Source organism: Myotis lucifugus, unplaced genomic scaffold, assembly GCF_000147115.1.
Source record: "Myotis lucifugus unplaced genomic scaffold, Myoluc2.0 scaffold_126, whole genome shotgun sequence".
In the NCBI taxonomy this organism is placed as follows: domain Eukaryota; kingdom Metazoa; phylum Chordata; class Mammalia; order Chiroptera; family Vespertilionidae; genus Myotis; species Myotis lucifugus.
Genome location: NW_005871174.1, coordinates 3,119,381 through 3,142,558, shown reverse-complemented (window position 1 = coordinate 3,142,558; position 23,178 = coordinate 3,119,381). Strand labels below are relative to the sequence as shown.

At 34.8% G+C, this 23,178-nt stretch overlaps 1 protein-coding gene across 6 annotated transcripts in view; it reads right to left on the bottom strand.

Annotated features, from left to right (window-relative positions):
- Positions 1 to 389: 389 nt before the first annotated feature.
- ODF2L (outer dense fiber of sperm tails 2 like) overlaps positions 390 to 23,178 on the bottom strand; it is a 39,274-nt gene continuing 16,485 nt past the window's right edge. For 3 of the 6 annotated variants that reach the window (XM_006093929.3, XM_023758242.1, XM_014460159.2), the window contains 10 exons: positions 22,442 to 22,627; positions 19,015 to 19,124; positions 18,453 to 18,588; positions 11,403 to 11,513; positions 10,041 to 10,145; positions 7,981 to 8,139; positions 6,642 to 6,727; positions 6,397 to 6,559; positions 3,195 to 3,320; positions 390 to 962 (listed from right to left, as the gene is read on the bottom strand). In XM_006093929.3, the coding sequence (XP_006093991.1) occupies positions 834 to 962; positions 3,195 to 3,320; positions 6,397 to 6,559; positions 6,642 to 6,727; positions 7,981 to 8,139; positions 10,041 to 10,145; positions 11,403 to 11,513; positions 18,453 to 18,588; positions 19,015 to 19,124; positions 22,442 to 22,627 (1,311 nt within the window). In that variant the 3' untranslated portion in view covers positions 390 to 833. The remainder of the gene's footprint in view (positions 963 to 3,194; positions 3,321 to 6,396; positions 6,560 to 6,641; positions 6,728 to 7,980; positions 8,140 to 10,040; positions 10,146 to 11,402; positions 11,514 to 18,452; positions 18,589 to 19,014; positions 19,125 to 22,441; positions 22,628 to 23,178) is intronic. The other 3 variants (XM_014460160.2, XM_014460162.2, XM_023758243.1) reach the window with 3 other exon arrangements.

Here is a 23,178-nt window from a genome sequence, read left to right as displayed (position 1 = left end):
CTTAGAATGATCTTTTGAGACCCGAGTGCCCTTTGAATAAACAGCTCCACTGTCTGAGAGGAATCACTATTACATCCATCCCCTTTTAGAGCATCCTGTCTTGGCATGTAGGGGGGAGATTGTGGGAAGCACGTTCTTGTTATCTCTATGTCATCTCAAAAATAAAGACTTTATCCTAAAGCTTCTTATTAGGGTGCTTATTTTGATCATCTCATGTGAGTTGGCACTGGGACAATGTATTCAAATGTCAGTTTGCATTTAATAGCTATGACTTAAAATTGTATATTTAAACCTCACATAAATTATAATGGTATCTTAGCATATACCTGAAGCAATATTAAGTACATCAAGACATGAGGTATCTTTAGAAAGTATGTAACTATCCATTATTAAAAATTCATATCCAGAATATTTTCCTTTATTATATTAATACATTTATAGCTACACAATGTAAAACAATGATCTACATTATTTAAAATCATGTATTTGGCTCATAATTAAGTAGATTACAATTCACTTGGATGGTGGCTACAGACACACAAAGAATGATTCTGGCTTCTTTTGTGTATGTATAAAAAATATTCGAAAAACCAATATAACTTAACTAGAAATTAAACCAGAGCTAAGTAAAAATTATCCAGCAAAAAAGAATGCTAACATCTCTTGTTTTAAGTTTCAACTGGATAATAATTTTTTTTAAAATCTTTACATAAAAATTCTAATACCACCACCCACAAATCATAAAGTATAACAACAGATAGGATATTTTTTAGCTAATCACTTTTTTGACTCACAATAAAAACCTGTTGCTTATAGAAAATAAATTCAACAATTTATCCAAACATTGTTACATAAGAAGTTTTAAGAAACTGTAAATAATTCTTAATACTCTCATTTTGATTCTCCGACTTTTCAAGACTATGTTGTATTTCTTTCAAACATACTTCCTGATGTTGTGTTTTCTAAATAAAAAAAGAAATAGATAATCAATAATGACATTCATATCAAAGGATAGTCATAATATAACATTTATATATACAAAAACTGACTACATGAATTTTAATTTTTTTAAAAGAAAGACTCCTAACCATCTGATGTGTTTGTTAATAACTAATCTTAGAGCTCACTTTTCTTTAAAATAAAGAAAAAGTAAATGGGTGATATTTACTGTCATATATTTTTTGTACTACATATTCTTTTAGCCCCAAATTATTACACATTTAACATGATTAATTTAATAAGTGGGTTTTATTTAAAGCTGTCCTAATTTCTCACATCTAACATGACATTTTAATACTAGTCTTTGCCATTTTCTCTACCTAAAAATTCATATTTTATAACATAAAAATGATTCTTGCTGTCTTAAAAATGGACAGAATTCCAGCTTTGATAATACACTTTATTTTTAGAATCTTTCATAAATAAAATGAACTCTTATTATAGGTATTCTTTATTTAAAGTAAAAATTAAAAACATAATAAAGTTTTAAAATATTCAGTTGCATATAAATTTCCAAGATATCATTTAGCTCCCAACTAAAATGTAGACACCTTGACAAGAAAAATCTTTTATCTCCCTCCCATCCGGTGTTCAATAATACCTGACACCTCCTGAAACTGAGCAATGCTCAATGTCCCTCAGGTGAAGTAGGTGGGATGAAGAAATGTGCTAGCCTAGGCTATACAAAGTCACAGAAAGAATATAATGCATCTTTGTAGAACATCAATGTTACTTAACAATTTAGAGGAAAAAATACTAATACAACCACATATTGTGAGGCAGAATGCAAAATGTCCATATATTTTAGGATAAGACTCCAAAGTCACTTCAGGCTTCAGGAAGGTTGGCCTGAGTTAAGCTGCTGAAGACACCCTTAAGTCTGTGCACCCACTCTGCCCCCCACTGGAACACTTGGGCAAAAAAATCTATGAAAGTCTGTTACATAGGCAGGGCACTGTGGTAGACACCAGATACAATCAATTATGAGACAGGCTCTCTGGGTGTTTACGATTCGATTGGAGGTAAGGTTATGTATACAAAATAAATACTGAACTGCCCACTGAAAGGGACAGAATACATAAGCTCCCTTTTTAGCAATGTCTAAATCTATGCTTAGAATTCTAGATTTTTACTACTGTAAAATTTCTCAGGGTTAATAGAGCATCAAATATTAAATCTATTTATTTTGGCAGCTTTAGCCAAGTACTGGGAGCATTAAAGCAAAACCCATCTCATCTTAGTGTACTTATTTTATTTTTTCAGAAGCTTTAACTATACGAAGGACATGACATATTTACAATATCAGCAATTCTGATGGTGGATAAAAAAAAAAATTAGAAATAAAGGGAAGGCCTGTGCTAAATTCAAAGTGAAAAATGTTTTGTTCTGATTGAAATTGCCATGGAACTTTTGATGGCAATAAAATTAGACTAATATTACATGCCAAAAAGTCATTTAACTTTTGAACCTTTCAGGTTTTCAACTCTTTAGACACTTGGGAATGAAAAATTAATTTTCCCGGAGTCTCCAGCTCCTGGAAAAAAATTAAGTATCATTATTTTATATGTCATTGTTAAGCAGACAGTTTTCAAGTAATTTAGTCATGACTAGTGCTAGCTTTCATACTATCTTATGCCAGTTGGCTATTTCAGGAATATTTAGGAAAAAACATTAGAAGACTAATTAAACACAGACAATTTCATAATCTCATTTCATGGCTGAGTGGACCAAAGCAGCCATCTCCTATGCAGATATAACAATAGTGAATATTTACTTAATGCCAACCTATAACTTTCTAAGATAGAATATTCATTATTCAAGAAAAGTATCAAAGTCTAACTCATAATAATTAAATTGTGAAATGAAATGAAAAATTCATAACAGAAAGAAAGTAAGTAGAATATCTGTAACTTTCATTAAGCAGCTGTCATGCTAAAATAATGTGTACAGAAAGGACCCAATGACACCTCAGGGGGAAAGGTAACAGAAGCTATCAAGGATGAGGATAATAATTCTTTGGCATAACCCTACATTTTTAATTTGTGTGATTTATGGTTATTTGTAATGGTATCAATAAAGAAATGGCCCTGATTTCCCTCACTTTGTACTTTAACTGTTTAAGCAAACTAACATGGTAAGAATGTTAAATGCTAATTTATTTTTTATGAAAATACATAAGCTATACTAATACTTACACTGTTTATTTTGCAAACAAGTTGATTTTGTTCTTCATTTTTCTTTCTAAGTTCAGTTTCCAGATCTAATATTTTAATTTGTAAAGCCCTCTCTCTAGATGACATTTTCTCTATTTCTTCAGAAACCTGTAATTTTCATTAAAAAAGTAAAGTAACTAAATGTACTTTCTTTAAAGTATAAAGCCTTGACATAGTTACATTATACCTCTTTTTTGCAAGTAGATTATTAATTGGATGCTAGACAATTTAATTAGAAAGTGTTTAAAGTTGTTGTATGTTAAGGAACACATGTAGTATAGCATCTGAAAAATGGCTTAAGATACAAGAGGTATATGCATTTGCACTATTCTGTAACTTCAGTGCGTTTTCTCCCCAATACCATATTTTTATATCTTACTGAGACCAATCTCCGCTTTACAGTATTTATATTCACGGTGGTGTCTAGACTGGTGCTAGAATCTAGGAAGTTCTCATTAAATGCTTAGATGGATAGAATTGGGGGACGGCAGGTGATATATACACTTCATGCACAACAAAAGAGATTGAGTTTTCATTCATTCACTTTCCAAGTGGTCTGAATTTGAGTTCTCACATTTCTTTGACTGTTTATTTAGTAGAAAGTCTCACTTAGCTATGTTCTTCCAAGGACTCAGATATGTGGGAGCCCATTTGCAAAAAGGTAGGGTTGGAGCCACAATAATGTGAGTGGAGGCAGGGACTACTTAAGGAGCAAGGAACTAGTGGGAAGAACTATCCTCTAATCTAATTCCTATGGACTAAGTTCTAAGTTATTGTAAAGTGATTTACCAAGATGTCTTGTGCACAAATTCTGAGGGCAACTGTGACTGAGGCGTGCTGGCAGTTATGGGAAAAAGCTGTGGGAGAAAGAGCCCTCAGAACAAATGTCCATGTCCGTGACCATGTCCCGCAGTGTGGACAATGGTGACAGTGCAGTGACAGCATGCCTCATGAAGCAGGAACTAGAGACAGCCCCACAGTCCACTGCAGCGGAGGGAAAGGAAAGGGCACAGGCATCTCTGGGGACTCTGAACACTATGAGCAGGAATCTGAGGTCGTTAGCATTTCCAAAGTCCACTTAGGCTGAACCCAAAATAAAGTCACTTCTTGTTTTCCTCCTACAGGTTGGTGGTGCTGAGAAACCTGGGTTACAATTCTACCAATGGCAGTACATTTTATTACTTAGATTTTATTCAATGATGTGTCCTTCAATATCCATTTAAATTGGTTTCCCAGAGTTAAAAAAAAAAAGTATATGACACTTGAGATACAAGAGCCACATATCAAGGATATTGGATTTTATCTGACTCTTGTGGAACTGCCACTAACACACTTTGGAAAGACCATGGGTGGAAGAGAGTTTAGAGGGAATGATTCAGAATCCAGTGTTGGACAGGTTCAGTTTGAGATGCCTCTGTTAAGTGGAGATATCAAATAAGTAGAATGTCTGAGTCTAGATTTCAGGGGACAAAGAAGTCTGGAGTAGAGAGAGATATCTGAGAAACATCAAGGTATAGATCAGTGGTCGACAAACTGCGGCCCCTTGAGTGTGACTCTTCCACAAAATACAACGTGTGGGCGCGCATGTACAGTGCGATTGAAACTTCGTGGCCACACTCAAGGGGCCAAAGAGCCGCATGTGGCTTGTGAGCCGCAGTTTGCCGACCACTGGTATAGATGATCTCTTTTTTAGCATCATGCAATCCTATGAGGAAACTCATGACCCCCATTTTATCAATGAAGAAACTAAAGTTTAGGGAAGTACTTGTCCTGGGTCAGGGTATAATATACCAGAGACAGAATTCAAATACTGTTCCTGACGGACACCAGAGCCCACCTCATGTCTTTTCAAATCATTTTGTAAATTTACCTCTTCTTTGAGATCTTCCTGAATCATTTCTCCTCGCCCTCAGGTTGAACTACCTTGTACCCTCCCCCTCTACTGTAGCACCTACATGCTGGATGGCATGTTTGTTCACCTGTCATCTCCCTCCTGGACTATGAGTGTCCTGAGAGCTCAAGCCAGGTCTTATCCATCTTTGCATCTCAGGACTAGTAGAGACACACAGTGAGATACTTATCAAATGCCAACCAAATGAATTTAACTAGAATTTAATTCTTGCATGTATTTATGTATGCAACAATGTTTGCCCACAGAAAAGGGAGTTGAGCTTTACCGCTCACTTGATCCTGATCGAAAACAAAATGTTCAATAATTTGCACATATGTTCTGGTTTTATATATTTATTTATTTATTTATTAATGGGAGGGTAAAGGTGAGAGGAGGAGAATACTCCTTCAAAGTGTTTTCCATCTCTGCCCTTTACCTTGCCACATCATCATGATCTGGTAAAGAAATGGAACTCCCATTTGACCCTGTGATCCCACTACTAGGAATATATCCCAAGAAACCAGAAACACCTATCAGAAAGGATATATGTAACCAGATGTTCATAGCAGCACAATTCACCATAGCTAAGATCTGGAAACAGCCTAAATGCCCATCAGTAGATGAATGGATTAGAAAACTGTGGTACATCTACACGATGGAATACTATGCTGCTGTTAAAAAGAAGGAACTCCTACCATTTGCAACATCATGGATGGAACTGGAGAGCATTATGCTAAGTGAAACAAGCCAGTCAATGAAGGAAAAATACCACATGATCTCACTCATTCATGGATAATAAAGACCATTACAAACTTTTGAACAATAATAGATACAGAGGCAGAGCTGCCTCAAACTGATTGTCAAACTGCAGTGGGAAGGCCAGAGAGAGTTGGGGGGCAGGAGGGAGGGGAGTAAGAGATCAACCGAAGGACTTGTATGCATGCATATAAGCATAACTAATGGACATAAGACACTGGGGGGTAAGGGAGGGTAGGGGTTTGTCAAGGGCGGGGGGGAAAAAAAGGAGAATACTCCTTCAAAGTGTTTTCCATCTCTGCCCTTTACCCTGCCACATCATCATGATCTGGTAAAGAAACTCTGGTCCAGTGAGATATCTGTTTAGCTCCAAAAGGCAAAAGTAGGTAAAAAACAAAAATGTAATTGCTCTCTTCACCCTGTCATTAGGATAAAAACAATAACTAAATGTAGGTTTGGCAAGATGAGATATTGTCTGTTTAAAGAAGACTCTTTGGTAAACTAATTAAAAAGTTTCTAAATAAAGGCCATCTGTACCTTTTGTCTTCCTTCTTCTAAAGCAGCTTCCAGCTGTCTAGCCAATGCTGTATATTCTGCAGACTTCTCTTTAAACTTAAGATTGCTGTGCTTAAGACATTCTTCTTGGTTTTCCAGCTTCTTTTCAAGCTCTTTATTTTCTGCATCCATCTGTTCTAATTTTCTTTTTACAGAAAACATATATTTTAAAATTACAGTGTATAGAGAAAAATGCAACACCAATTATAAGTCAATTTAGTACTTACTGTTTAAGGTTTTCACACTTCAACTGAATAAGATAATTTTCCTCTTCCAGAGAAAGCTCTGTCAGAAGATTTTGATTTCCATCAAACTAAAAGAGAAAAATTTTTTCTTGGTTATTTTCTTTATAATAAATTTCTAAAAAAAATATTATTATTACTCCTACACAGAGAGACACCAAGAAATATGACATTGGTTAAGTTTTTAAAAGCTATGCTACCTTATAAAAAATCATCTACTTCAAATTTTTCTGAAAGATGGCTATTAAAACATTCTGAAAAAAAGTTTCATTGCAAAAGGTCATTTATTTTATTAAGTCAGTGTGAAGATTTTAAAAACTGTCGAATACTTAGAGTTACTCTTATAATTTTTGTTTCACTTAAATAGTGATTGATAATTGAATACCTGTGAACTATGAATAAAAAACATATTTGTGAAAAGCAAATTAAATTAACAAGGAAATCAATGAAAATACACTTGCCTACACCAAGACAGAATGTTCTTCCCAATGCTTAAAAAAGCTGTATTTAAATTGTTTCAGAAGCTTTGAAATAAATAAAAAAATTTTCATAATTTCAATTAGTAACTTAGGTTATCTACGTAATTTGACATTTCCTTAGAAATCTCTTATCAGGAATTTAAATTCAGCAACGTTTTGTTTGCATGTTTTAAAAAAAAGGATGCATTTCAAAATTAAAATCCAAACTACATTTGGAAGATAGGGAATCATTCCTAAAATTGTTTTGCAAATACGGAAAAATACTACCATCCTTGGACATGCTTCTTTGAAAAAAAAGTACTTAATTAAAAAATATATTTATTAAGTGCTTACTATATGTGCTAGGCATTGACTTAGAAGATGGCTATGTGGTGCTAATAGGGCATCCTTAATCCCTGCTCTAATGAAGTAAAAAAGTATATCCAAAAAAATTGGAAATAATCCAAGTAAACTTGATGTGCAATTCTAATTAAAATACACTCTAATTTTTGTGAGATAAATGACAATAATTAACCTTATCCTGACATCAAAAAATATGTATGTACTAGTAAACATAGCATTGCTCCTTCTCTTATGCTATTACCATGTCCTCAAATATCTAAATATAGATTTATATGAATAAACCAAACAAGCAATTAATTCTGTTTACAAATTTTTTACTATAAAAATACTAGCAGAATAGCTTGCAAAATAATAGTACTGTATCTGCATAAACTGGTATTTTATCAACTGATATAGATGGGAGTAAAATAAATCAATCCCTGACACGAGTGCCCTCAATTGGGGAAAGCATTCGTAAGCGCTTCTTTAACACAGGTAGCAAAGTGAGAATGACGGCTGGACACCTGGCCCTGAAGCTCCCTAATGGTGTGCGCCTGGTCCGCACACGTCTCCTTGTAGTGCTCCAGACTCTCCTGACACTCCCGAAGCCTCCGTTCCGCCGCCGTCAGGGAATCGCGGGTGTGCTCTAACTCCTTCAGATGAGACTCCATCTGGCCTCTCATCTGAGGTGCGGCATTAGGGAAATAAGCGTAAGATCACACAGCATTACTGCTTTCACTACCTTAAATACTAGATACGCTGATCACATAATATGTATTTTAGGAATAATGGTTTTAAACAAAAAGATTCCATCAAATAAATGTGAATTAACATTAAGTTAGACTCTGCTAAGTAAGAACATATAACTCAAAAGTGGGTTATACTTTAGTTTTCAAAAAGTTTGTTGAATAAATGAATATAGTAATATGAGTGTAGAGGGAGAATGTTTAACCTCCTTGGGAAAAGAATCCTTTGAATCCTGTCATTTATGTACTGATAAAGCTGGCATGGTAGCTTTCTAGCCCTCAATCTAAAGTAACTGTCACTTTTTGTCATTCCATCTTCTAATTCAGATATTTCAATTAGAGTAGCCTTGCTGCACTCATCTTAGTCCAAATCGGTGGGCTTTACTGTGTATTATTTTAAGATAGCTAAAATCATCAATCCTCAGTAGACTATTTGATCATTAATGGTACTATGAAGTAAATCTCTCTAATTTTATCTATGTTAATCTCTTTGGCTACTGCAGTTCCTTACAGTAGCACTTTTATAGAGTTATGACAAGAAGCAACCCTAAGATATGGTTGTACTGTTAATTAAGAAAAAAATAACCATTTAGGATGTTCATAGGGAGGAAAAGCAAGCACCACCTCTTTCCCTGACACAGGGACCACCTAGAACTACTATGCAACATCTGGCATTCTTAATCACAAAGGGTAAAACTAGAACAAAGCACACCTTCCAAACATCTAAGAGCCCATGAGAAAACCAGGAGACTTAAACAGTGGAAAAATAAAAGGAAGAATTTCACTTAAAAACAAAGAATTTTCTGGTTTAATACAAACAAGAAATCACTGTGACCTCACAGTATCTGAAAAACTCAGCTCCTGCTCCATCTGCCTTTTGAACAGGGTTTGTAAATGGGCTTTTATTTACAGGGCTGCCTAGCAAAACAGAAGACACTTGCATTGGTAAGTCTCATGAGAAAAGGAGACCAAGATATATGAAATGATTTTTTCTCTAAGGTGCTAAAAATAGGAAGAGTAATTCTAGGAAAGTAGTAAACTGCACATTTGGTGGGTTATCTATCTCTGTCTAAACAGCAGAATGCCTGAGCTGGCTGAACTCTCACACTGATTCCTCACTTGAACTTCTCAGTCCCAACATATGGAGAAAATCCAGAAACAGAGACCATGTTACACTCAGTTGGAACTGAACAGTAACATCCCATGACCTCTCCAGCCAGGAGCTAGCGTCCCATGGCTTTCACTGCTGCTTTACCAAAAAACTTAAAAAGACCCAAAAAGGGATGTGGTTTCATTTAAAAATTTAAAAATATTCACAAAAACATCATAACTTGCCAACATTGGCCTTCCTCTCATTCTGTTGCAATAGGGTGAAAAAAAGGAAATGATGTGGGTTTTTTTCTATGATATCATTTTTCTTCCAACAAAGCATTTGGCAGAGAATATTTACTTTGCTTTTTTAGACACAAAAGATTTACTGTCAGAAAAACAGGTGAGATTAAAAATAAGAGGTACTCAAGTTTGCATACTTATGGTTGATGAAGCTCAGTGATAACCATTTATTTAGCTAGTTAAGTCTGCCGTTGAGTAAAAATAATTAAATGTTTATGTGATCTTCCAAATATTAAAGAAAAAGTGAAAAAACATTCATAAAAACAAACACCATTTCAAGCCTGGAAGAAACATTATTTCCTCAGAAAGTAAACTCCTACAGAGACTGAGAACAGATAATTCCTAGGTCTAAAATAGAGAAAATAACCACAGTGAAAGATATTTGTATAATATTTATAAAGTCTAAAACATAAATATTACTTTATTATTTAAAATGTCAAACTTACCTTCTCTAATTTTTTATTTTTGTTTTTTGTTATAAGGTTATTTTCACTTAGCAAATTTTCACATCTGCTTTTCACCATTTCAGCTGCTTCTTGCAATTTTTGTACCTGATAATAGAATATTATTAGAGTAACATCTATTATTTTATTATTAGAGCCATAATATGAAATTAAAAGCTAAAAGTTTGAATTTTCAATTTTAAACAAATCATTATTTCCCTGTTAATATCTCAGTAGGTTTATCTAATGTTACTCCTTCTTTAAATATAGGAATCACTCAGTGCTCTCCTCTAATTCACAATCCTTTCATGATTTACCTGTCTTTTCCCATCAATACTTCTAGACTCTTCACTTGAGCTCTGAATATTAGAGAGATCTTCACTTGCAGGTCAATGTCACTTTAAAGAACCAGCCTCTGGTTCAAACTAGCTCCCATACCAATTATTTTACCCTCCAAATCAAAACCTGCTAAAAACAATAGCTGACTGAGCACTTTGTGCAAGGCCCAGAGCCTAGAGTAAGGTAACTCACCCATGATATTCCTACAAAGGAATTAAACCCAAACAACCAGTTGGGATGACATTCTTAGTAACATGTGCCACCAACCATCATAGGCTCCATTTCTACCTCTGGCTTGGATGACTCACTGGATATCTCAACTCCATTTTCCCATCTAAGCCATCCAGATGCAGCCCCTTCCTACTTACCTACACTATGCCCCCCTTACGCTTTTATTTTTAGCTCATTACTCTTTAATTCAAATGTTCTCTTCCCATAAAATCAAACTCTCTATTGACTATTGTTACCCATTATTCACAGACCTGCATAAATCCCATCTTTCTCATGAAGTTTTTCTTGGATACCACATTTCCCAAACCTACGATTTTCTGTAATTTACGATTCAGCACATGCTCTACTCCATATATATTGTCATATGTACTTTTCAGGCATTTCACAGGAGTAAGTCTGAATGAAACTTTGTTTATTGGGAAAAAGGGAGTCTTGGGCTTTAATGACCCTAGAAAGGAGTCATATTCCAAATCAAAACCATTAAATATACAAGATGACAAATATAAACAAGATTAACAAGATTATACATGAGGTTTACATTACATCTATGTAATTAATTTTAGATCTACTTTTAAGAATATCCAACACATACATAGACAATGAATGTTTAAATCAGGAATCAGCAAAGTCATCTATTAATACAAATATTTGGGATCTTAAGAAACACTTGGGACATATCATGTTCTATCACAAACAATAGCTCCTCCTTTCTTCAGTTCTGTTTATGTAGATCATAAACAAATGCAGTACTTTAAATTGTCTACCCACAAACATTAAAATAATTTCAGTGGTCACCTGAGTTTTATACATTTCAATAAGGTTTTTCTGTTGTTTTTCTACTTCTTGCAATTCTGAGAGTTCATTTTCAACGGAAACAACCTCGTCCTTCAAAGCAGCAAATGAAGTCTAACAAGAAATATATAAATAGGAATTATAAATTATTAAAATTAATTTGTCCTCCAATGCTATAGGATTATAAAAACATAACTCATTTATCAATGAAGTTAATAAAATAATTATTTTTGATTGAATATAATTACCATCTAAAAATTCGTAAGTTTATAAAAGTTAGTAAAACTTATAAACAACTTTAAAAGATTTTTTCAAGACATATTTTTAAAACTTTTAAAATTTACTGACAAAAAAGACTTGGAAAATAGACCAGGTTCCTAGATGGGAAGACACATACCAGTTTTTTCCAAATCAATAAAACTTTAATACAATTTCAAACAAAAGTATAACAATTGGGAGAAGGGAAATAAGACAAAATTAATTTAAAATTCATATAGAAAAATAAATAGGAAAGACTAATGAAATTTTGAAAGAAATACTAAATGGAAAAATCTCAGTACTTATTAGATATTAAAATATATAAAGAACTAATATTAAGATGCTAAATAAGAAATATAGAGGTTGATTGAACAGAAAAATGCACTAAAATTATATTTAGTACATGACAAAAATTGGATTTTTAAATCAATGGGGAAAATATGGATCAGTAAATAACAGTAGTATATAATTGTTTAACTATTAGAATAGATTACTTACCTCCATGCAATACTATTTATTTTATTTTTTTTCCCAACACTATTTTTTATATGTACTAAAAATAAAAAACTGCACTGGCCAGTATGACTCAGTTGGTTGGAACACTGACCCATAAACCGAAATGTTTAGGGTTCGATCTTTGGTCAGGGCACATATCCAGGTTGCAGGTTCCTCCCAGTTGAGGCTTGTGCAGGAGGTAACGTATCAGTGTTTTTCACATCGATGTTTCTCTCTCTCTCTCTCTCTCTCTCTCTCTCTCTCTCTCTCTCTCTCTCAAATCAATAAAAACATATCCTTGAGAAACCAAGATGGAGGCATAAGTAAACACCGGAAATTGCTGCCTCACACAACCACTTCAAAAATACAACTAAAAGACAAAACGGACATCATCCAGAACCACAGGAAGGCTGGCCATGTGGAAATTCTACAACTAGAAGGAAAGAGAAAAGCACACTGAGACTCAGAGGAGGTGCGGAAGTAAAGTGCAGAGGTATGGAGGTGAAGGTGGAAAGGGCTGGCAACTGAGGATGCGGTTGTCTTTTTCAATCGGGAGGGAGACACAAGCTCCCGATTGCTCTGAATGCCAGTTCCGGGCCAGTCTCTGGGGACCCAGACTCATACGGGGAGAAACTGGACTGTGGCTTTCTCTCAGAGGAGCTTGCAGCAATTACCTCGGAATAGTGAGACCCGGGGCCTCTTAGGGCAGGGCTGGGGATCAGCCATAGCTGTTTGCCCCACCCTGTTGAGTCCCTGAGACCCCATACCACCCAAGTTGTGTGCAGAGGCTTTTGCATATGAATGCCCTGTTCCCTTTGCAATCCAAAATTACCTAACTAACTGCAGCTGGGTCAGACAGACCCAGAACATCCAAAAGAAGGCCCAAGGCCCCACAGCAGCTTGCATTGCTTCACAGCTGGGCCTCATCTGGGCACCTCCAAACCCCAAACAAAGAAGAGGAATCTGCAGATCTCTCCATAGCTCCTGCTGGGTAGCCTCAGGCAGAGGCTAAATTAGCACCTCCTTAGAGATCCAAGAGCCAGTATACCCAGTGGTCAGACTGGACCATCCAGATTACAACTCTTCAAATCCATAAGGGACACACTCAGGGGGCAGACTCAGTGAGCATCAAAGCCCCACTGAAGCAAGTCTTGCCCCAGAAGGGTGTCTCCAGCACAGAAATTCTCCCACCATAACCACAGCTGATTCTCACAGCCAATTGGCCTGGAGGTCAATTCCTCCCAGTGATATCTACAACAATCAAGGCTTAACTACAACAAGACTGTGCACAAAGCCCACAAAGGGGTGTACCAAGAGTGTCCACCTCAGGTAACTGGGGAGGCTGAGCCACTGGGCACCCAGCACAGAAAACCACTCTATCAACACAGGAAAGCATAAAAAATGCAGAGACAAAGAAAGAGGTCACAAATGACAGAAATGGAGGAAAGCAAACTACTGCATATAGAGTTCAAAACCTTGGTTATAAGGTTTTTCAAGAATTTTCTAGAAACTGCCGATAAATTTAGTGAGATCCTCCATAAATCTAGTGAGACCCTCGAGGATATGAAAAAGGACCAACTAGAAATTAAGCATACACTGACTGAAATAAAGAATATTATACAGAGATCCAACAGCAGACTAGAGGATCGCAAGAATCAAGTCAAAGATTTGAAATACGAAGAAGCAAAAAACGCCCAACAGGAAAAACAAAAAGAAAAAAGAATCCAAAAATATGAAGATAGTGTAAGGAGCCTCTGGGACAACTTTAAGCGTACCAACATCCGAATTATAGGGGTGCCAGAAGAAGAAAGAGAGCAAGATATTGAAAACCTATTTGAAGAAATAATGATAGAAAACTTCCTCTACTTGGTGAAAGAAATAGACTTACAAGTCCAGGAAGCGCAAAGAACCCCAAACAAAAGGAATCCAAAGAGGACCACACCAAGACACATCATAATTAAAATGCCAAGAGCAAAAGACAAAGAGAGAATCTTAAAAGCAGCAAGAGAAAAACAGTTTGTTACCTACAAGGGAGTACCCATACGGCTGTCAGCTGATTTCTCAATAGGAACTATGCAGGCCAGAAGGGAGTGGCAAGAAATATTCAAAGTGATGAATAGCAAGAACCTACAACCAAGATTACTTTACCCGGCAAAGCTATCATTCAGAATTGAAGGTCAGATAAAGAGCTTCACAGATAAGAAAAAGCTAAAGGAGTTCATCACCACCAAACCAGTATTATATGAAATGCTGAAAGGTATCCTTTAAGAAGAGGAAGAAGAAGAAAAAGGTAAAGATACAAATTAATTATGAACAACAAATACGTATCAACAAGTGAATCTAAAAATCAAGTGAATAAATAATTTGATGAACAGAATAAACTGGTGAATATAATAGAATCAGGGGCATAGAAAGGGAGTGGACTGACCATTCTCAGGGGAGCAGGGGTGTGGGGGGTGCGGGAAGAGACTGGACAAAAATCATACACCTATGAATGAGGACAGTGGGGGGGGGGGTGTAAGGGCAGAGGGTGGGGTGGGAACCGGGTGGAGGGGAGCTATGGGGGGAAAAAAGAGGAACAACTGTAATAATCTGAATTAAGATTTAATTAAAAAAACAAAAACATATCCTTGGGTGAGGATTAAAAACAAAAACAAAAAAACCCACAAAGCTATAAAAATTTTCACAAAAGATGTTATTGAATCTAAGATAGCAAAACCCCATTAAACATAAAATGAAAAAACAGTATCAAAAACTTTAAGGATCTGAGATTTTACCCTCCAAGTTAACTTGTGCTATTTTACAAGTCAACCTAGCACAGTTTCATAGATGCCAGCAAAAAGCATGAGATTCCTAGAGACACAGGACTTTATTACTCCCAGCAATAGCAGTGGCCATATATCAGCATTTGTATTAGTTTCCTAAGCCCCAGTTCCTACAGGGCAACATAAAGAAGGCTGGATGACACTTGTACATATAGTGGAATGCATTACAGAGAAGCAATGCTGAATTTAGGGAACTCAAATCTCTTATAACAGGCAGCCATCATGCCTGCCCTTTGGTAGAAGGAAATAATGCTATCTTCCAAGCATTTGCAAGCAAGCATTGCTATTTTTCTCTATACAAACTGAATGCTTACTGCAGGGTCAACGAAAGCAGCAAAGAGAAGAGTTAGGAAGTCAGTGTAGCAACCAGATGATGGTGGCTTGAACCAGGATAATGGCAGTAGTGCTGGAAAGAAGTGGTCAAATTCTGGGTGTGTATGAAGTAGATTTGCTGACATACTGGAAGCACATGTGAGAGAAAGGAGTGAAGGAGGACACTAAGTAATACAAAGTATGATTGGCATTAACTGAGATAAGGAAAGAGTAGAGGAACTATTTTGAGGAATGCAGGAGGTCTGTTTTGGACATAACTTTGAAATACCTGTTAAACATCCTAGTGGAGATTTCAAGTAGGCAGTAGAATACATGTTCGGAATTTAGGGTCAAGGTCTAGGCTAGGGACATAAATCGGAAGCCTTAGGATATAGATGGTATTTAAAGACCCAACACTAGATGAGATCACCTATCAAATCTGGAGAAATTTGTTTTAAAATTGCCTAATATTACCAGAAATATTGATTTTATCCAAACCTCTGTTTCCAGGCACAATTCTGCACATAAATCTGATCTGTGTTGAGCAGTACCAAATCCCAAATTTTAATCTGGATTGTATTACTCTCTTTGAAAGGTAACTCTAACACTGTGATACAGGGTGGCATCCGTTCAGATCATCAAAGGATAAGGTCAGTTGAACTTACGTTGAACTTCTGAGAAAATAGTATGTTTTTAAATAGAAAGAAAGAATAATAGACATTACATGTTGAAATGGGGCAATCTCTAGAACAGCGGTTCTCAATCTGTGGGTGGCGACCCCTTTGGCGGTTGAACGACCCTTTCACAGGGGTCGCCAAAGACCATCCTGCATATCAGATATTTACATTACGATTCATAACAGTAGCAACATTACAGTTATGAAGTAGCAATGAAAATAATTTTATGGTTGGGTCACAACATGAGGAACTGTATTTAAAGGGCCAGAAGGTTAGAACCACTGCTCTAGAAGGATTGACATGAAACTGTGAGCAGTGGTTATCTCCCGGGGGGGTCGGTGGGGGGGGGGGGATTTAGTACTGTCTATGTTTCTGTATTGTCTGAATTTTTACAATGAAGCATGTGTTGCTTTTATAATCAGAAAATGTAAGAAAGATATTTCTATATTGAACAAAACTAAATAAAAGGAACAGTTATGAATGATTTTCACAAGCAAAAATACATACATACATACATACATACATACATAAAATTACCTAATACTGAAAAAAGTATAGGGACCCATTTATGGCTGATAATTTAGAAAAGTAAACCAACATTAAAAATGGGCCTCCCTTTGACCACGTAATTCCAATTCTAGAAATTTATCCTAAGAAAATAGATATATTAAAAGACTGAAACTTTTAAAATTTATAACCACAAAAAAAATGGAAGTAGTCCAAAATCCCAAAAATTATATATATGCTAAAATAGTAACTTTAGTTATATTGTTCTGAGGTTACAGGTGATTTTAAATGTTTTCCTTTTGTGCTTTTCTGTTTTTCCAACTTTCTGTAATAAATAAATAGAACTGTATAACCCTCTAAATAAACTTGTGTTCTTTTTTATAGAGGAGTTCACTGGGCTTGGAAGCATTAGAAACTTTAAAATATAAAATTATCCTAAAGTAATTAAAAATAATAAAACATGACTTTTAGGCAATTATACATTATAAATAACATATACCAAACATACCTGGATTTTCTTAAGTAAAATTCAAAGACTAATGCATTAAAAATACATGTTTCTGCATTATTGATAAAATATGATATAAACTTCAACTCAATGACTTTATACCTATGTAATACAAAATAGAATTCCCATGTAATTAAAAACTAGATTTATAATTAATGAAATATTCATCTAGTCCTTTATCTCCAAAAAATATCAAGGAAATTAAGAAAATAAACATAATAAATAAAATTTCCTGTTCCTGGATGAAACATTTAAAGCATTTCTTCAATAAATATTCATTGATAGGTAAGTATATGCCACACCTTCCCTGGGCATCCTATGCTGACAAAGATAAGAGTTTATAAGGAGAGATTTCTAAAAATTCTAAGCTGACCTTTAAAGGAAAAGTTAGATTTAGATACTGAAAAAAAATAGAATTCCAAACTTTAAGGCTAATTAAACTATAGGAAAAGATACAGAAAACCTTGAACAAATTGCAGGCTATAATAAATATTCAAATTTGGCTAGAGCTAAGGAGAACCAGTATACTACATCCCCTAGTTTCCTTTGCAGCTATGTGGGACCATATGTCTAAATAAGTAGAAAAGTAGAGTGACATGTTGCTTGAAACTTGACTACATGGCAGGAGCTCCAGTAACCATTTTAACCATGAAGGATGAGCTCCACAACCTTGGAATGGCAGAGTAGTAATACCTAACAGAGGCTGGGTTATCTGATGCCATATCAGCTTTGAACTGCCAACACTGGCCTAGTTTTACATAAACAGATTCTTTTCTGTTTTCTACTTACTGTCCTCCAAAAATAACATTATGAAATTGAAAATTATACCATCATTTTTAGTCAAGTCTCATCTGGTTACATGTATCTCTGATTGAGAACTCAAACTATCTTTTTTCTAAGAAAACATAAAAGCTTCTTCCTCATCTATTCTCTGGTACACATACAAACCAATCACCCCTTGGATTTGATTAAGTTGGAAAATTCTTTCTGGTTATGAAGCAGCCAAGAACATACTTTCTGGTTTCAAACAGACCACGGCAGAGGTTATATCATATCGTAACCATGACACCTAGAAATAAGCTTATGCATTAAAGTTCATGTAATTTTGAACGGTTCACTTAACTGCTAAAATTGTAGAATAAGTAAATTTTTTAGGTTGAGACAAAGAGACAGTCATTCAACTTCTGAAATCTTGTTTAATACTGCTAAGAACAATTTTAACATGTACCTTTGTATACAACTATAAAACTCAATACCTATGTACAAATGTGTGTGTATAAATATGTATAATCAGATATGCAGATAGATGTAAATTTTTAGAAGTTTCTTATTATAATACACTTTAATACTCTGAGAAACATAAAGGACAAAATGATATAACAGCATTATTCTAAATATACTGTTATTTTAAGTGACTTGTACTAAGTAGACTAAGTTGTCATCACACAAAACACATACAAACACACAGTACCTTTAATCTTGTATTCTCAAGATTCAGAGTTTCACTTTCATGTTCAAGAGAGTGAAGTTTTCTAAGAATTTCTTCACATGAATTTTTCCCCTGGTCCTCCATTTTCTTCAGGTCTTCCAAAAGATTATTGATTTGCCTTTATAAAATAAATTATATATTTTATAAAAGTTATTAAAATTTCAAAGAATACATTTTAAGTGTTTCTGAAATTATTTTGGTAGGGTTCACTGTTTCAAAAATTAATAGAAGACATAGAACAAGGGAAATAGGAAGCATTCATCTATATAAAGCTACGACTAAGTAACCTTGAAAATACCAATGAAAAATTATACAACATTCTCTTTGCTATTCAATAAAACAACTAAATTGTCATCCAGAGATATGTCTCTCTCTCTCATTCACACACATACCATTTCAGGACAAGATTAAATAAAAGGATCAAGTGAGGCGATAACTAATCTTTAGAAGCAAGTTATATATGATAGTTTTCAATGATAATACTGAAGAGAATATATAGAAAATAAGACACTTAAAAGCAAATATTCAGGGTTTATTTTCTTACTTTTTCATTGTTTCGATCTGAACTTCCAATTCGGTTTTTTCTATTACAATTTTCTCATAATGACTTTTCCAGGCATTGGAAGCTGAAATTGCTTCAGACAACTTGGCTTCCTAAAAAATACATAAAGTACTCATCTTGTAATTTAATAACACTCTGGTTTTGTACAGGGCCCTAAACACAAATATGTTATAAACAAGGAAAAATCCTATAAAGCATGGAACTATTCTTATAGGAAATTGCAGTATACAACTCTGTATACAGGAAAAAGTAATATCTTTATGTAACTATTATTTTATATGCACGTAGTGGCAGTTCTAACTTAACATTTTAAGGATGTTGCTGAAACTATTTTCAAACAATGTTTCCTAACTAATGAAGATATCTATTTACTGTAGTTTTCATTTTGCATTCTATATACAGAAGACATCAACAACCACATAAACATCAGAGGAGAAAGAAACTATCTGTAATTCCATAATTCCACAGCATTTAATAATGCAGCCTTATTTTATAATGATGCCAAGCTGTTTTGTAGAGGTCACCCCACTGGCCTTCAAACACTGTTACTGTCAGCAAAGAGATGAAAGCGGTAGTGGTGGCTTATCCACTTTGAATGTGAGCTCCCAAAGGTAGAGATTTTTGTTTTATTCATTACTAGGGCCTTGAATAGTGCCTGGCATAAAACAGATTCTTAATGTCAAATGAATCCACTCTTTACAAATCCAGTAAACTGGATAGCCATTGTACCCCATCTACATTCTATAGAAAATCAAATTCACTGGAATGACAACAATGCCAACAATCACTAATCAGAAGACCCAGAAGTAGTCCCTCCTTAGTCGCAGGGGATCCGTTCCAAGACCCTGAATGAATGCCTGAAACCACAGATAGTACCGAACCCTACATATACTATGTTTTTCCTAACATACCTATCTCTGATAAAGTATAATTTATAAATTAGGCACAGTAAGAGATTAACAACAACTAATAATAAAACAGAAAAATAACAATATCCTATAAAATAAAAGGGTAATATGCAAATCAACCAAACGGTGGAACGACCAGTCTCTATGATGTGCACTGACCACCAGGGGGCAGACACTCAACACAGGAGCTGCCCCCAGGCCGCAGGACCTGATCACCCGATGGGGAATGGGGAACTGAGAATATGTGGTGGTGAACACGGGCCAGAAGCCAGGAAGGATGGCCCTGATCGCAGGCCAGGCCTAGGGACTGTACCTGTGCACGAATTTCGTACACTGGGCCTGTAGTACTGTAATAAAAGTTATGTGAATGTGGTCTCTCTCTCAAAATATCTTATTGGACCATACTCACTCATCCTTCTTGTGATGATGGGAGATAATAAAATGCCTTATTAAGTTGAGAATTTCACCTTTTCTCTTAAAGGAAGCACTTTATGGTTTCTCTTTGGATTACCAGAATTGCTAGCATCACTCCTCTTATACTTAGGGATCATTATTAAGTAAAATAAGGGTTACTTGAACACAAGCACTGTGATACCATAATAGTCAATCCAATAACCGGGGCTAAATAAGTGACTAAAAGGCAGGGAGTGTATACAGTGTGGATATGCTGGACAAAGGGATGATTCATAACCCAGGTGAGACAAAGCTGGACAGCACAAGATTTCAGAACGGCAAGCAATTTAAAATTTATGAACTGTTTATTTCTGGAATTTTCCATTTAATATTTACAGACCACAGTTGACTAAGGGTAACAAACTGTGGAAAGTGAATCAACAGATAAGAGGGGGACTACTATAGTAATGGTAATAGTTAACACTTATTGGGTGCTTGCGCCTTTCCTTCCATCATTCATCCGATCACTGAATAAATACTTACTGAGCATCTACTGTGCACAAGACATTTTTGTTTATATTTGTAGTCACATTTTTGCTATATTAAAGCAGAGTATTCTGTTTTCAAATTCTATGTAAATGAATCTTAATATGCACTGTGAAGTGTAAGTTGGGTAATTATGTTATATTATAAATAAAGATACTTAAAAATTTTACCTATAAAATAAATGCTATGAAAAATTTAAGACATGATATGATTAATTGATGTGGGACTACTTTAAAAAGAGTAGTCAAGGAAGGTTCCTCTGAAAAGATGTCAATTTAAAAGATACCTGAATAATGCTGCAACAGCAAACAAAACAGTGAAACAAACCAACTCCACACATTAGAGGGGTAGAAAGGAGGCTAATATTGCAAATTACAGTATGGCCATACACTGTGTTTTGACATATATTTTCTCATTGTTTTCCTCCCTATAATCATATGATAGGCAGAATTATTATTCCCTATTTTATAGATAAGAAAAGTAAAGACTAGAGAGATTAAGTACCTTACCCAAAGTCACAAGGTTAACAAGCAGAGGAGATTTCCTATACTATTATCTGGGGTCTGGGTGATATGATGCTTTTTAAATAGGAAATCCCAAGAATGTTAATGAATTCATTGGTTTGATTTTTATCACTCAAGAATATTTTCAGGCTTTTAACTAGGTCTACAATCATCTAGATTTTGAACCTAGTCTTCAACTCTTTTAACTAGTTAAAGTCTTCTGACTGTAGGTAGGTTAACTATTAGTCTTAAAATGTTAATACTTGAGTTTATAAAATGTTGTTTTGTTTACATAAGTGTTTGTGCAAGTCTGTTTTCATTTCGAAAAACCTCTAACAATTCTGTAAGTCTTAACATAAGGTTCTAAGAGGTGGGACACCAATGAGACATTAAAAAGTAAATATTTTATTAATTGGTATCTGAGTAAATATAATAATTTGTTAAAAACAACAAAGCACTGAGTACATTTGCAACTTTGTACTACATGCAAAGATAACTTTCACATGGTGTGTTTACGTCAGAGAATGGTTTTAAATGCATTACAGAGTTTAAATGAATTACTGAATAAAGACATGTGGTCAAATAACATAAATCAGCATTTCCCAAACTGGTGTTCCTCAGAAGTAGTTCCAAGAGTTGTTTTGTGGGTAAAAGAAGAGTTCTGCGGTTAAATAAGTGGTGGGAAATTCTGAGTTCAATACCCTTCATTCCACTGCTTCACCCTTACTGAAGTCTTCTCAGGGCCTCTAATATGCTAATGTGCACTGTAAGTTTCCAAAGGGAAATATGTATGAAATGTTACCCTTAGTTGGCCATAGAAGCTTTGGGACACACTTAACATAGCCTTTAAGTTCCCAAGGAAATGCTGATATAGTTCCATATGTAAATTTGACATTTTATGTAATCTTTCAAGAGAAAGACTACAGCAAAAAACTATGAGTAGAGTTTTTCTAGTATCAGTAACCTTAAGAGAAGAATAAAATTATTATATTAAGCATCATGACATTAACTGCATAAACTAAGTACATAAAATAGTTCAGTAAGAATCTATATACTAACCTGGTTTCTAATCTGGGAAGTGAGGTTTTCAATGTCTCCAGTAAAATGTTCAAGCCTTTGTTTGTATATTTTAGATGCCTTTTTCAGGGCCATAGCTTTTTGCCTACTTGATTCTTTCATTGCTGCTGTCTCATGCTTATTCTTTTTCAATTGCAAGTTCCATTGGGCTATCTTGGTCTCTAAGCTCTAAAAAAATATTAGCAACAATTAAACTTTTAGAACTCCAATGTTTATGTAAACATTGCAATAGTATGTAAATAATCTTCCACATGAGATTATTAAAGGATTCATCACACGATTAATAAAAAACAAAACAGTGAAGATAGATGATTTCACCAGTGTTTATCTCTAACCAGTTATAGAATGCAAATTTAAAATACATACTCTACATAAAACAAATGCTACTCTCACTATGGATAATAATATTGCTGATTATAGTACAAACACTAACTTCCTTGAAACTGTTGTGATTAACTACAACTTCACATCTAGACTATTACACATAGCACCAGTTATCTTGAATTTAAAAAAAAAGAACAATAGTTAAGCTAGAGACAACTCAAACAATAGGTATACAAAGCTCAAAGGAATTGGTAGTTCACCAAAAATATGATAAAAATCTATAGATCATGAAGGGTATGGATGAGATAAACATACAGGTATTTACCAAACTTCAATTTAGTAGAATTAAGGGGCATGCCTTGACATTTAAAAGAGTTCATCAAGGACAATAGAAG